This window comes from Vitis riparia, chromosome 19 (genome assembly GCF_004353265.1).
Source record: "Vitis riparia cultivar Riparia Gloire de Montpellier isolate 1030 chromosome 19, EGFV_Vit.rip_1.0, whole genome shotgun sequence".
Taxonomy (NCBI): domain Eukaryota; kingdom Viridiplantae; phylum Streptophyta; class Magnoliopsida; order Vitales; family Vitaceae; genus Vitis; species Vitis riparia.
Window position 1 is genome coordinate 6,340,222 of NC_048449.1, and position 13,340 is coordinate 6,353,561.

At 31.5% G+C, this 13,340-nt stretch overlaps 1 protein-coding gene across 1 annotated transcript; it reads left to right on the forward strand.

Moving 5' to 3' along the window:
* The first annotated feature begins 10,900 nt into the window (after positions 1 to 10,900).
* Positions 10,901 to 13,340, forward strand: LOC117908589 (polyubiquitin). The gene is made up of 2 exons (XM_034822238.1): positions 10,901 to 10,999; positions 11,434 to 13,340. Exon 2 carries the CDS (start codon positions 11,434 to 11,436, stop codon positions 13,033 to 13,035), a length of 1,602 nt encoding a protein of 533 aa, XP_034678129.1. The 5' UTR covers positions 10,901 to 10,999; the 3' UTR covers positions 13,036 to 13,340.

The following is a 13,340-nucleotide window of genomic DNA, read 5'->3' on the forward strand; positions in this document are numbered from 1 at the left end:
GCATTACTTTAATTTCTTGATTTTTTCTAATTGCATACGTCTGATATTTATTTTTATACCCTTATCAATTTATTTGTTTATTTACTCACTTATCCATTTATTCTTTAATTCCATGAATTGACATTTTGGATTTTTGTGGTTATGTGATTTGATTTTCTATTTGATTTTATTCTATTTCTAATTACATGATTTCTTATTTCAACTTTATTTTTAATTTTGCATGAGACTTGGAGCTATCAAGGAGAGGAGATCACGACCAAATAGGGAAACTTGGAAGGAATCCGAGCTGCATATAGAAAGTGGGCAGATCACGACTTTAAGAATGAATCTGGGCTGCATATGATTTGCTTGAAGAAAGAATCCGGGCTACATATAGAAAGTGGGTAGATCACGACTGAGGCACATCCGGGAGCATATGGAAAGAAGATTAAAGGGGATTTGATCACTTACCAAACAAGATATAGCTGCATCCTTGGGGAAATCTCCAAGTGAGCCACACATAATGGACTTCCCATATCCACGCGCACGTAGGAAAAAATGGAAATAAGATATTCCATAAGGAGTGGATTGCCTTATAAATAAAGGAGAGAATCCAGGCATAAGGGATTTTTTTTTTCGGAGGGGAAGAGGCAGAAAGAATTTTCACACGGAGACTTTTCTTTTGGAGGTCAGAGAGAACACAAGAGCAATTCTTTTAAGAGGACGCGTGAAGAACTTTGAGGAGCCGACACATAACCATAAAAAGAGAGGAGCAACCTACAAAATCTCCACAAATAACGGTTTATAGGTAAGTGTACGCTTTCAAATTTATCTTGGATTTCGTTTTGATTCATCCTTTTAGTCTTGAGTGTTTTAATGATTTTAGTTCTTTGGTTTAATTAATCCTATATAATAAATTTCTTGTTTTAATTTCGATCTAGTTTTAATTTATTTTTCTTTTTTAGTTTGAATATGTTTGTGGTTTTAATTCTTTAGTTTAATTTATCCCATTAGATAAAGTTCCATTTTTTTATTCCAATTCGATTTAGTTTTAATTTATCTTTTATGTTTAGATGTGTTTGTAGTTTTCTTTAATTTAATTGTTTCTATTATAAAAGTCCTTATTTTTAATTTTGATTTTAATATATTTTTTATGTTTATATGTGTTTGTGATATTAATTCGTTAGTTTAATTATTTCTATTAGAAAAGTTTTTGTTTTTAATTTTGATTTAGTTCAATGTTAATCTACCTTTTATGTTTAGTGTTTGTCGTTTTAATTCGTTAGTTTAATTGTTCATATTAGAAAAGTTCTTATTTTTAATTTCAATTTAGATCAATTTTAATCTATCCTATATGTTTGTGATTTTAATTCGTTAGTTTAATTATTCCTATTAGAAAAGTTCTTATTTTTAATTTCAATTTAGTTCGATTTTAATCTATCCTATATGTTTTTGTGATTTTAATTCGTTAGTTTAATTATTCATATTAGAAAAGTTCTTATTTTTAATTTCAATTTAGTTCAATTTTAATCTGTCCTATATGTTTAGATGTGTTTGAGATGTTAATTCATTAGTTTAAGTATTCTTGATAGATAAAGTTCATATTTTAAAAATCTCAAATTAGTTTAATTTTAATTTAGCTATCAGTTTAAATATGTTTGTGATTTTAATTCCTTATTTTAAGTAATTTGCAAGATAAAGTTTATTTGTTTAATTCTGGATTAATTTAGTTTTAGTTTATAATTTAATTTGAATGCGTTAATGATTTTAATTCCTTAGTTTAAATAAGTTGTGAGATAAAGTTTACTTTTTTTAATTTCGGATTAACTTAGTTTTAGTTTATGATTTAACTTGAATGTGTTAGTGATCCTAATTAGTTTGATTTTAATTCGTTTTTAGTTTAAATGATCACGCTAAATAAAGTTTGTGTTTTTAATTCCAATTATTTTAATTTTAATTCGTTTTTAACTTAAAGGCATTCGTGGATTTTAATTCTTTAGTTTAAATGATTGCATCAAATAAAGTTTGAGTTTTTAATATTCCAATAATTTTATTAAGTAGAATTTAATTTCAATTTAGTTTGATTTTAATTTATTTTATAATCTGAATGCGTTCATGATTTTAATTCAATTGTTTGATTAACCCTCTTAGACAAATTCTATATTTTTAATTTCGATCTTAGTCTAATTTTATTTTGTTAATTTATTTATTTGCTTTAGTTTAAATATATTTGTGATTTCAATTTGATAGTTTAGCCAATCTTATTAGATAATGATGATGTCCTTACTTTAATCTAGTATTAATTATTTTTAGTATTGAATGTGTTTGTGTGTTTTTTATTTCATTAACTTTGAATTTAATCCGTTTATATCCAATTTTGTAGTTGATTATAATTTTGTTTAATTAATTAAGTCAATCACGCGTAATTATTTTCATGTTTTAAGTATGATAATTTTGGCTTTGATCTATTGACATTTAGTATGAGCTTTAGGAATTTTAGATAATCAATCCAGTTAATTGCATGTCATTGTTTTCATACCTCAAGATTGTTGAACTTTAGTCTTTGATTCGTCATATTTTGTTAAAATGCTAATTTACCTTAATTGATTCCATATTATTTTCTCCATATGCTAAGTTTGTTGGCTTTAATCTTTGATTGATTATTTTTATTTTAATTCATGTGTCTCTTGATATCTAAATGTTAGTCTTGGGTAATATTTTGTTAGTTTGTTTGATTAGGAAGTCATAAATTTGATGCGATTGTTAGTTAAATTCTTATTTTTTGAAGGCCACGGGAAACTCATGAAGGTTGTTCTTACCCCTCACCACTTTAATTGACATGATTTTCTAAATCTTTATTTTGTGATTTTCGTTTTCTTTTGTTTTGATTAGTATTTTGTTTTCTATGTTTTATTATTTTAAAAATTAATTCCTTTTATTTTAAAATCAAAACTTTTTTCTTCGAAGACCCCTTTAAAAAATTCTATTTTAAAAAAAAAATCATTTAAAGTTCTTGGAATCAGAATATCATTTTCTTAAAATAATATGCAACCATTTTTTTTATCGGTTTGCATCTTTCTTGGTTTTTATAAAAAATTTTGGTTTTAAATCAAACACGAATCCAAGCTTGTGGTCCCACATAAATGAGATAATTCCAGGTTAGATTTGTGTATATCAATTGGGGAATTGGTGAAACCCTCACATGAAAAAAAATCTTTTTTAAAAATTCTTTCTTTACTACCACATTTGCTGCTTATTGAAATCATGTTTATCTTTTTTTAAGCATTCTATACAAGACATGTGTGATGATTGGTAATTTAGTGTACTTCGATCATTTTTTGTTATATTAATTAGATGTGCATGTTAGGATTTTTTTTGCTCTATTATTTATTATCTAACCTCTCCCTATCATGCGGAGGCATATATGCTATCTAGGTACGTTCCCTAATACCCACTTTGTAAACCCTGTGAATATGATTGTCATTGCATACTTTGCCCATGCTTGCTATCCTGTTTGATTGCCTTGATATATATTTGATGCTTGTTTGATTATCTTTCACAAAAACACATGTTGTGATATATTTATGTACTAACTTTTATGTTTCATGATAGCGCTTGAGAAGCCATTCAGCTACGCACTTTGATTCTCTCTTATGATTAGGCTTTCTTATTTGGCATGCTATTTTTTGAAATCACCTAGCCTACCTAGGTATCCATGATCAACCATTTAATTGCCACGTTTCCCTCAACTTAGTCAGTAGAGACCTCTTTAGGCTACCTCCTAGAGGTACCTTCCCAATAAGTAACCTGATCCCCGGACCTAGACTCGGGTTTTTTCAAAGACATGATTTTTTCCAAAAATTATGGAGTCACATTTTAGGGTTTTTCTTTCTTGTTTTATTTTCCCTTTAAAATAAAAATAAAATAAGTGGCGACTCCGACTTTTTCCAAAATTAATTTTTTACAAATAGAAAAGCAAGTCTTGCCGATCGAGTGGGGGCGCACGTTAAAAATGCAGGTCCACAAATTATTTTGTTACAAAACCAAGAAAGATGCAAACTGATAAAAAAAAACGGTTGCATGTTATTTTAAGAAAATGAGATTCTGATTCCAAGAACTCTAAATGAATTTTTTTAAAAAATAGAATTTTTTAAAGGGGTCTTCGGAGAAAAAAGTTTCGATTTTAAAATAAAAGGAATTAATTTTTGAAAATAATAAAACATAGAAAACAAAATACCAATCAAAACAAAAGAAAACGAAAATCACAAAATAAAGATTTAGAAAACCATGTCAATTAAAGTGGTGAGGGGTAAGACCAACCTTCATGAGTTTTCATGGCCTTCAAAAATAAGAATTTAACCAACAATCACTAAGGCATCAAATTTATGACTTCTTAATCAAACAAACTAACAAAATATTACCCAAGACTAACATTTAGATTTCAAGAGACAAATGAATTAAAATAAAAATAACCAATCAAAGATTAAAGCCAACAAACTTAGCATATGGAGATAATAATATGGAATCAATTAAGGTAAATTAGCATTTTAACAAAATATGATGAATCAAAGACCAAAGTTAAACAATCTTGAAGGTATGAAAAAAATGACATGCAATTAACTCGATTGATTATCTAAAATTTCTAAAGCTCATACTAAATATCAATAGATCAAAGCCAAAATTACCATACTTAAAACATGAAAATAATTACGCATGATTGACTTAATTAATTAAACAAAATTATAATCAACTGCAAAATTGGATATAAATGGATTAAATTCAAAGTTAATGAAATAAAAAACACACAAACACATTCAATACTAAAAATAATTAATACTAGATTAAATTAAGGACATCATCATCATATAATAAGATTGGCTAAACTATCAAATTGAAATCACAAATATATTTAAACTAAAGCAAATAAATAAATTAACAAAATAAAATTAGACTAAGATTGAAATTAAAAATATAGAATTTGTCTAAGAGGGTTAATCAAACAATTGAATTAAAATTATGAACGCATTCAGATTATAAAATAAATTAAAATCAAACTAAATTGAAATTAAATTCTACTTAATAAAATTATTGGAATATTAAAAACTCAAACTTTATTTGATGCAATCATTTAAACTAAAGAATTAAAATCCAAGAATGCCTTTAAATTAAAAACGAATTAAAATTAAAATAATTGGAATTAAAAACACAAACTTTATTTAGCGTGATCATTTAAACTAAAAACGAATTAAAATCAAACTAATTAGGATCACTAACACATTCAAATTAAATCATAAACTAAAACTAAGTTAATCCAAAATTAAAAAAAAGTAAACTTTATCTCACAACTTATTTAAACTAAGGAATTAAAATCATTAATGCATTCAAATTAAATTATAAACTAAAACTAAATTAATCCGGAATTAAACAAATAAACTTTATCTTGTAGATTACTTAAACTAAGGAATTAAAATCACAAACATATATAAACTGATAGCTAAATTAAAATTAAACTAATTTAGGATTTTAAAAATATGAACTTTATCTATAAAAAATACTTAAACTAATGAATTAACATCTCAAACACATCTAAACATATAGGATAAATTAAAATTGAACTAAATTGAAATTAAAAATAAGAACTTTTCTAATATGAATAATTAAACTAACGAATTAAAATCACAAAAACATATAGGATAGATTAAAATCGAACTAAATTGAAATTAAAAATAAGAACGTTTCTAATATGAATAATTAAAATAACGAATTAAAATCACAAACATATATGATAGATTAAAATTGAACTAAATTGAAATTAAAAATAAGAACTTTTCTAATATGAACAATTAAACTAACGAATTAAAACGACAAACACTAAACATAAAAGGTAGATTAATAGTGAATTGAATCAAAATTAAAAACAAAACTTTTCTAATAGAAATAATTAAACTAACGAATTAATATCACAAACACATCTAAACATAAAAAATATATTAAAATCAAAATTAAAAATAAAGACTTTTATAATAGAAACAATTAAATTAAAGAAAACTACAAACACATCTAAACATAAAAGATAAATTAAAACTAAATCGAATTGGAATAAAAAAAAGAGAACTTTATCTAATGGGATAAATTAAACTAAAGAATTAAAACCACAAACACATCCAAACTAAAAAAGAAAAATAAATTAAAACTAGATCGAAATTAAAACAAGAAATTTATTATATAGGATTAATTAAACCAAAGAACTAAAATCATTAAAACACTCAAAACTAAAAGGATGAATCAACACGAAATCCAAGATAATTTTGAAAGCGTATACTCACCTATAAACCGTTATTTGTGGAGATTTTGTGGGTTGCTCCTCTCTTTTTATGGTTATGTGTCGGTTCCTCAAAGTTCTTCACGCGTCCTCTTAAAAGAATTGCTTTTGTGTCCTCTTTGCTCTCCAAAAGAAAAGTCTCCGTGTGAAAATTCTTTCTGCCTCTTCCCCTCTGAAAAAAAAAAAATCTCTTATGCTTGGATTCTCTCCTTTATTTATAAGGCAACCCACTCCTTATGGAATATCTTATTTCCATTTTTTCCTACGTGCGTGTGGATATGGGAAGTCCATTATGTGTGGCTCACTTGGAGATTTCCCCAAGGATGCAGTTGTATCTTGTTTGGTAAGTGATCAAATCCCCTTTAATCTTCTTTCCATATGCTCCCGGATGTGCCTCAGCCGTGATCTACCCACTTTCTATATGTAGCTCGGATTCTTTCTTCAAGCAAATCATATGCAACCCGGATTCTTTCTTAAAGTCGTGATCTGCCCACTTTCTATATGCAGCCCAGATTCCTTCTTAAAGCAAATCATATGCAGCCCAGATTCGTTCTTAAAGCCGTGATCTGCCCACTTTCTATATGCAGCCCGGATTCCTTCCAAGTTTCCCTATTTGGTCGTGATCTCCTCTCCTTGATGGCTCCAAGTCTCATGCAAAATTAAAAATAAAGTTGAAATAAGAAATCATGTAATTAGAAATAGAATAAAATCAAATAGAAAATCAAATCACATAGCCACAAAAATCTAAAATGTCAATTCATGGAATTAAAGAATAAATGAATAAGTGAGTAAATAAACAAATAAATTGATAAGGGTATAAAAATAAATATCAGACGTATGCAATTAGAAAAAAATCAAGAAATTAAAGTAATGCAACGAATTATAATAATTTAAATGTCAAACTCAAATCCTTAAAAATAAAAAATAAAAATTCATTTCATGCAATAAATAGTCAAGCCAATACTCATCCTATCTCGGAAAAGGAAGTAACCAAAATCAAGAACACGCCTAAGTGGGCTATGCCAAAAGAAATGTCCAAGTGACATATTTTGAAAGATTGTCTAAGTAACCTAGGGTGAATGTATGCAAGCTAGAAGGTGCCAAGTGCATCTAAATGGACCTAAGGTGATGCCTAATGGGCCAAGTGTATCTAAATGGGTATAAGGTGCCTAAGTGGGCCTAAGTCTAAATTAGGGCTGCTAAGAGTCACAACGGGGTTAGATAAATCTCTCAAACAAAGTCCTTAAGGTGGCTTAGAAAAGATAAACTACATGAGTAGTAATGGGCCACTAGGGAATTGCCATAAAGTACCGAACAAATACTTAATAGAGCATGTGCTAGGAGGACAAAATTGAGGGTCTACAATATGACTCAATGGGTCTAATAATTGTTTAATATAACCCACAAGAATAAGAAGGAAGCTTTTACAAGTTGTGTTTTTTCCCATAAATAATTGAAGTAATGAGAAGGTATTCATTACTATCATCATTCATAGTTTTAATGTGATATCCATTTCGATGAATATCCTTGAAACTAAGAAGATTTCGCTTGGATTTAGCATAATAAAGGGCATCATTAATATGGATTTTAGTTTCTTTAGGTAAAATAATAGTTGCTCTTTCGGAGCCTTGAATCAAGTCTACAAGACCTGATATTGTATTAACATTAGACTTAACCAACGATATGTTGGAAAAATATTTTTTATCACTAAGAATTGTGTGTTGTGGCACAATATGCAAGACATGCATTTACATTGGATGTCGATGATGTACCAAGGTATGGGAAATATTCATGTATCTTCAAGTATAAATAAAGAGAAGAATTTAAATAAGAAATAAGAAAATGTGAAATAAACTATAAAAGATGAATAATAAACAATGTGTTTAAAGATGATAACAAAATAAACCTATTTACAAAGAACTAAATAAGAACATAACATTTAACCATAACAAACATTTCCATCATCAATTAGATGGTCAATTTTCCCATTAGGATTCTCAAAGAAATCTGAAACATCTAAATGGGTTAGATCTATTGGGTCATCACTATCAATGAAGTTCATTTCAACTTCCTATCCTTTTGCTTTTATTGAGGTTTGATAAAGGTCAACAAAATGTTTTGGAGTACGACAAGTACGTGACCAATGTCCTTTCATGCCATATCTATGACACTTATTCTTACAAGCATGTTTACTTTGTGGTTCTATCCCATTTTCAGGTTGTGCCTCTGATTTATTTCACTTCTAATGGTTTGAGTTCTTCTTTTTACTTTGAGAACCACTACAATGAGAAGAATTGTGTTTACCACGACCTCGACTGCGACCACGTCCTCGACCTCGACCACGTCCTCGACCTCGTCCATATCCACGTTCTTGTCCATGTCCAAGGGTTTGAATAGACGTGGCATTGGCTTCAGGCAATGACATAGACCCATTAGGACAAGATTGATGGTTTTTCAAATAATAGCTCATTATTTTGTTCAGCCACAAGAAGACATGAGATCAATTTTGAATATTTAGTGAAACGACACTTTCGATATTGCTACTGCAATAGCACATTCGAGACATGAAAAGTCATGAATGTTTTTTCAAGCATATCTTCTTCAGTGACCTTTTCTCCACACAATTTTAATTGTGACCTGATTTTGAATAGGGTCGAGTTGTAGTAACTAACAGACTTGAAATTTTGTAATCTTAAGTGCATCCAATCATAGTGTGCCTTTGGAAGGATTACGGTCTTTTGGTGGTCATATCGTTCCCTTAGATTATTCCAAAGGATGAAAAGATCTTTAACCGTAAGATATTCACCTTTTAATCCTTCATCAATGTGATGACGAAAGAATATCAAACCTCTAGCAGGATCTTGCAGGGATGCGTCATTTCCTTCTTTAATGGTATTTCCAATATTTATCGCATCTAGATGAATTTCAGCATTTAGAACCCAAGATAAGTAATTCTTGCCCGAAATATCAAGGGCAACAAATTCAAGCTTTGTAAGGTTTGACATTATTTGAAAGCTATATATAATATTAATTAGATAAATATTTCAATTATTGTAATAAGCTATTAATAAAATGCTTTAACAATATTTCAAGCAAACAATATCTAAAAATATAATGACCTAAAATTTATCAATTATAAATATGGTAAAAATGTATAAATATGAAATAAGAATTAAAAGTTAATATATATATATATATATATTTTATCATAACAAAAATGTGCAAAGTAATATATAGTTTCAAACTATGAATTATTTTATGTAAATTTGTGCATAACTTCAGGTTGTGAACTTTCATTATGTAAATTTGTACATAGTTTCAGGTTATGAATATTTATTTATTTTATAATTTTTGGCTATATAATATTGTTTGGTATAACATCTAGTTATACCGTATAATTAAAAATAAATAATTAGGGACATAACATCTAGTCATGTATCTGTAATTCTGTAATTTTTCCTCATAACTTCTGGTTATATGAATTGCACATATTTTTCCATAACTTTTGGTTATGAATTTATCCTATAATTTATAATTTATCCCATAACTTTTCGTTATAAGGATTATACATATTTATGTTTTAAAAGATGATAAAATACAAAATCATGGTATAAGTTTATTAAATACCTTTTTGTGAGAAAGAAGAGATAAAAGTTTTTCTATTTCTCTGAAAATGAGAATGTTTTTCTATTTTTCTGAATAAAGAAAAATCTTTCGATTTAGTTTATTAATTTAATAAGACTTGATTTTAATTTTGATTTTTTTAATATAATTTTCACGATATCTTAAAATATTTTTTTTTTTCAAAAATGGATATGATTTTAATAATTAAAAATGTACAGGATAATGGATAGCAAGTGGCTAACGTTTCCTTAACTAATACGATATCTCATCTTCTCCGTAAGAAAATCGATTTGATTTTAGAGAAGAAAATCGATTTGATTTTGAGTATTAAAGAAGTGTCATTTTAAGTGTTATTAAACGAGTGCCTTGAATGTGGACGTTTTAGAATCTTGATTATTTTTGCTTGTTTTTTAAAATAATAAATATAAAATTATTTTTAAAAATAATTCAAATAATTCTACAAAATATAAAAAACAAAATAATTTTAAAAGTTTGTTCCCAAAAATTATTTTTGGAATTGTTTTTCTATTGCGAAAGCATGGTGGGTGCGAGAAAAATGTTCTTCTGCCGGAGTTTAACATTTTAAAAACGATTTTTTAAAAGGGGCAAAAAGAAAAGCTGACGGAGTCGTTAGTCATCAACCACTCCGTCACGTGGAGAGTCACAGTTAACGTCCGCCAACCCCCATTTACCAAAAAAAACTCCACTAAAAATCCTACCCCACCGCCCGCACTTATAACGAACGGCCCAAAATCACACTCCACAAATCTCACCCCACAGAAACGCACCGTGAACGTACTCTCCACGAACACGTGTGGGACTTCTCCCCCCATCTCCGTGCTTCAAGTAGAGCCAAGGGACATCTAGATGCCGTGAAGGATAGTGCCAAGAGCCATCTAGATGCCGTGCAGGAAAGGTTAGCGGTACACGTGGCAGAAATCTATTTGCTATTTCCTCATCGGTTTCGTCATCGAGTAGGCAACCTCGACTACAAATAGACGCTCTCACGGGGACTTCTCCATCATTGATTTCATATATTCAAGCCATTGGAAAATTCCCTTTACCCTTTTGAAGGTACCGTTTGGTTCTTCTTCTATGTTTCGTTTTCTTTTTTGATGCTTTCTGGTTCTGATTTTTACAATTCATTGAGTAGTCGAGAAAATTTCTCCTTTCTTTGCCGAAAGAATTTAGATTTCTTTTGATGTTGTTTATATTCTTAATTTTTTTGTTAAGGGTTGCTTTTTATGTGAAAATTTCTGGTATTATTGTTGATTGGTTTTTGCGAAATCGTGAAGCGAATTTTCTCCGTTGTAGATCGGCTTTTGAAGGTTCTCTTATTCGTTTTTCCTAGATCTGGCTATTGATGACTTAAGAGTTTGTAGGGAATTTGGGATTTTGGACCTTGTTCAATTTTTTTTTCAGATCTGTCATAATAAATTGGTACTCTCTTAGATCTGTGTAGATCTGTAATTTTTTTCCTGATCTTTGTGGTTTTTCAATTGAAACAGATGCAGATCTTTGTGAAAACCCTTACCGGAAAGACAATAACCCTAGAGGTTGAGAGCTCGGACACGATCGATAATGTCAAGGCCAAGATCCAAGACAAAGAGGGCATCCCACCGGATCAGCAGAGGCTGATATTCGCCGGGAAGCAGCTTGAAGACGGTCGAACTCTGGCCGACTACAACATCCAGAAGGAGTCCACCTTGCACTTAGTGCTTCGTCTCCGCGGTGGGATGCAGATATTTGTGAAAACTCTTACAGGAAAGACCATTACTTTGGAAGTCGAAAGCTCCGACACGATCGACAACGTTAAAGCCAAGATCCAGGACAAGGAGGGTATTCCACCGGACCAGCAGAGGCTGATCTTTGCCGGCAAGCAGCTCGAAGATGGGCGAACCCTTGCCGATTACAATATCCAGAAAGAGTCAACTCTTCACCTGGTCCTCCGTCTTCGTGGAGGGATGCAGATTTTTGTGAAAACCCTTACCGGGAAGACCATCACCCTGGAGGTCGAAAGCTCCGACACGATCGACAACGTTAAAGCCAAGATCCAGGACAAGGAGGGTATTCCACCGGACCAGCAGAGGCTGATCTTTGCCGGTAAGCAGCTCGAAGATGGGCGAACCCTTGCCGATTACAATATCCAGAAAGAGTCAACTCTTCACCTGGTCCTCCGTCTTCGTGGAGGGATGCAGATTTTTGTGAAAACCCTTACCGGGAAGACCATCACCCTGGAGGTCGAAAGCTCTGACACCATTGACAACGTGAAGGCTAAGATCCAGGATAAGGAGGGCATTCCACCAGACCAGCAGAGGCTGATCTTCGCTGGTAAGCAGCTGGAAGATGGCCGAACCCTCGCCGACTACAACATTCAAAAAGAGTCGACTCTGCACTTGGTGCTCCGTCTTCGTGGAGGGATGCAGATTTTTGTGAAAACCCTCACCGGAAAGACCATCACCCTGGAGGTCGAAAGCTCCGACACCATTGACAACGTGAAAGCGAAGATCCAGGATAAGGAGGGCATTCCACCAGACCAGCAGAGGCTGATTTTCGCCGGAAAGCAGCTGGAAGACGGCCGAACCCTCGCCGATTACAACATTCAAAAAGAGTCAACTCTGCACTTGGTGCTCCGTCTTCGTGGAGGGATGCAGATTTTTGTGAAAACCCTCACCGGAAAGACCATCACCCTGGAGGTCGAAAGCTCCGACACCATTGACAACGTGAAAGCGAAGATTCAGGACAAGGAAGGGATTCCACCAGACCAGCAGAGACTGATTTTCGCCGGCAAGCAGCTTGAGGATGGGCGAACTCTTGCTGATTACAACATTCAGAAGGAGTCCACCCTCCACTTGGTGCTTCGTCTGCGCGGTGGTATGCAAATCTTCGTGAAGACACTGACTGGAAAGACCATCACGCTGGAGGTGGAGAGTTCCGACACCATTGATAATGTCAAAGCAAAGATTCAGGACAAGGAGGGGATCCCACCGGATCAGCAGAGGCTGATCTTCGCCGGGAAGCAGCTGGAAGATGGGAGGACCCTGGCGGACTACAACATCCAGAAGGAGTCGACCCTCCATCTTGTCCTCCGCCTCCGTGGTGGTTTTTAAGTATCCCAGTGGTCGGTTGGTTCTGGTGGGTTGTGGGTCTCAGCCATTTGAAAGGCTTTTGAAGTTTGAAAACTATATCTATATAAATGATGTGTTTTGGGTATTCTGAGTATACCTTAATGTCTAAGGGGGGTCGTAAGTGAGGCCATAATTAGTTTTTTTTTGTTTTTTCATTGATGAATAAAAGTGGTGTGCTTCTGGTATATATGCATGACTTGTTTGCTTTTTGTTTGCCTTACACCGGTTTGTGAAGCGCTCCTGAATGTTCTTTTTGAATTAATGAATCGGTGATATTGGATTGTGAA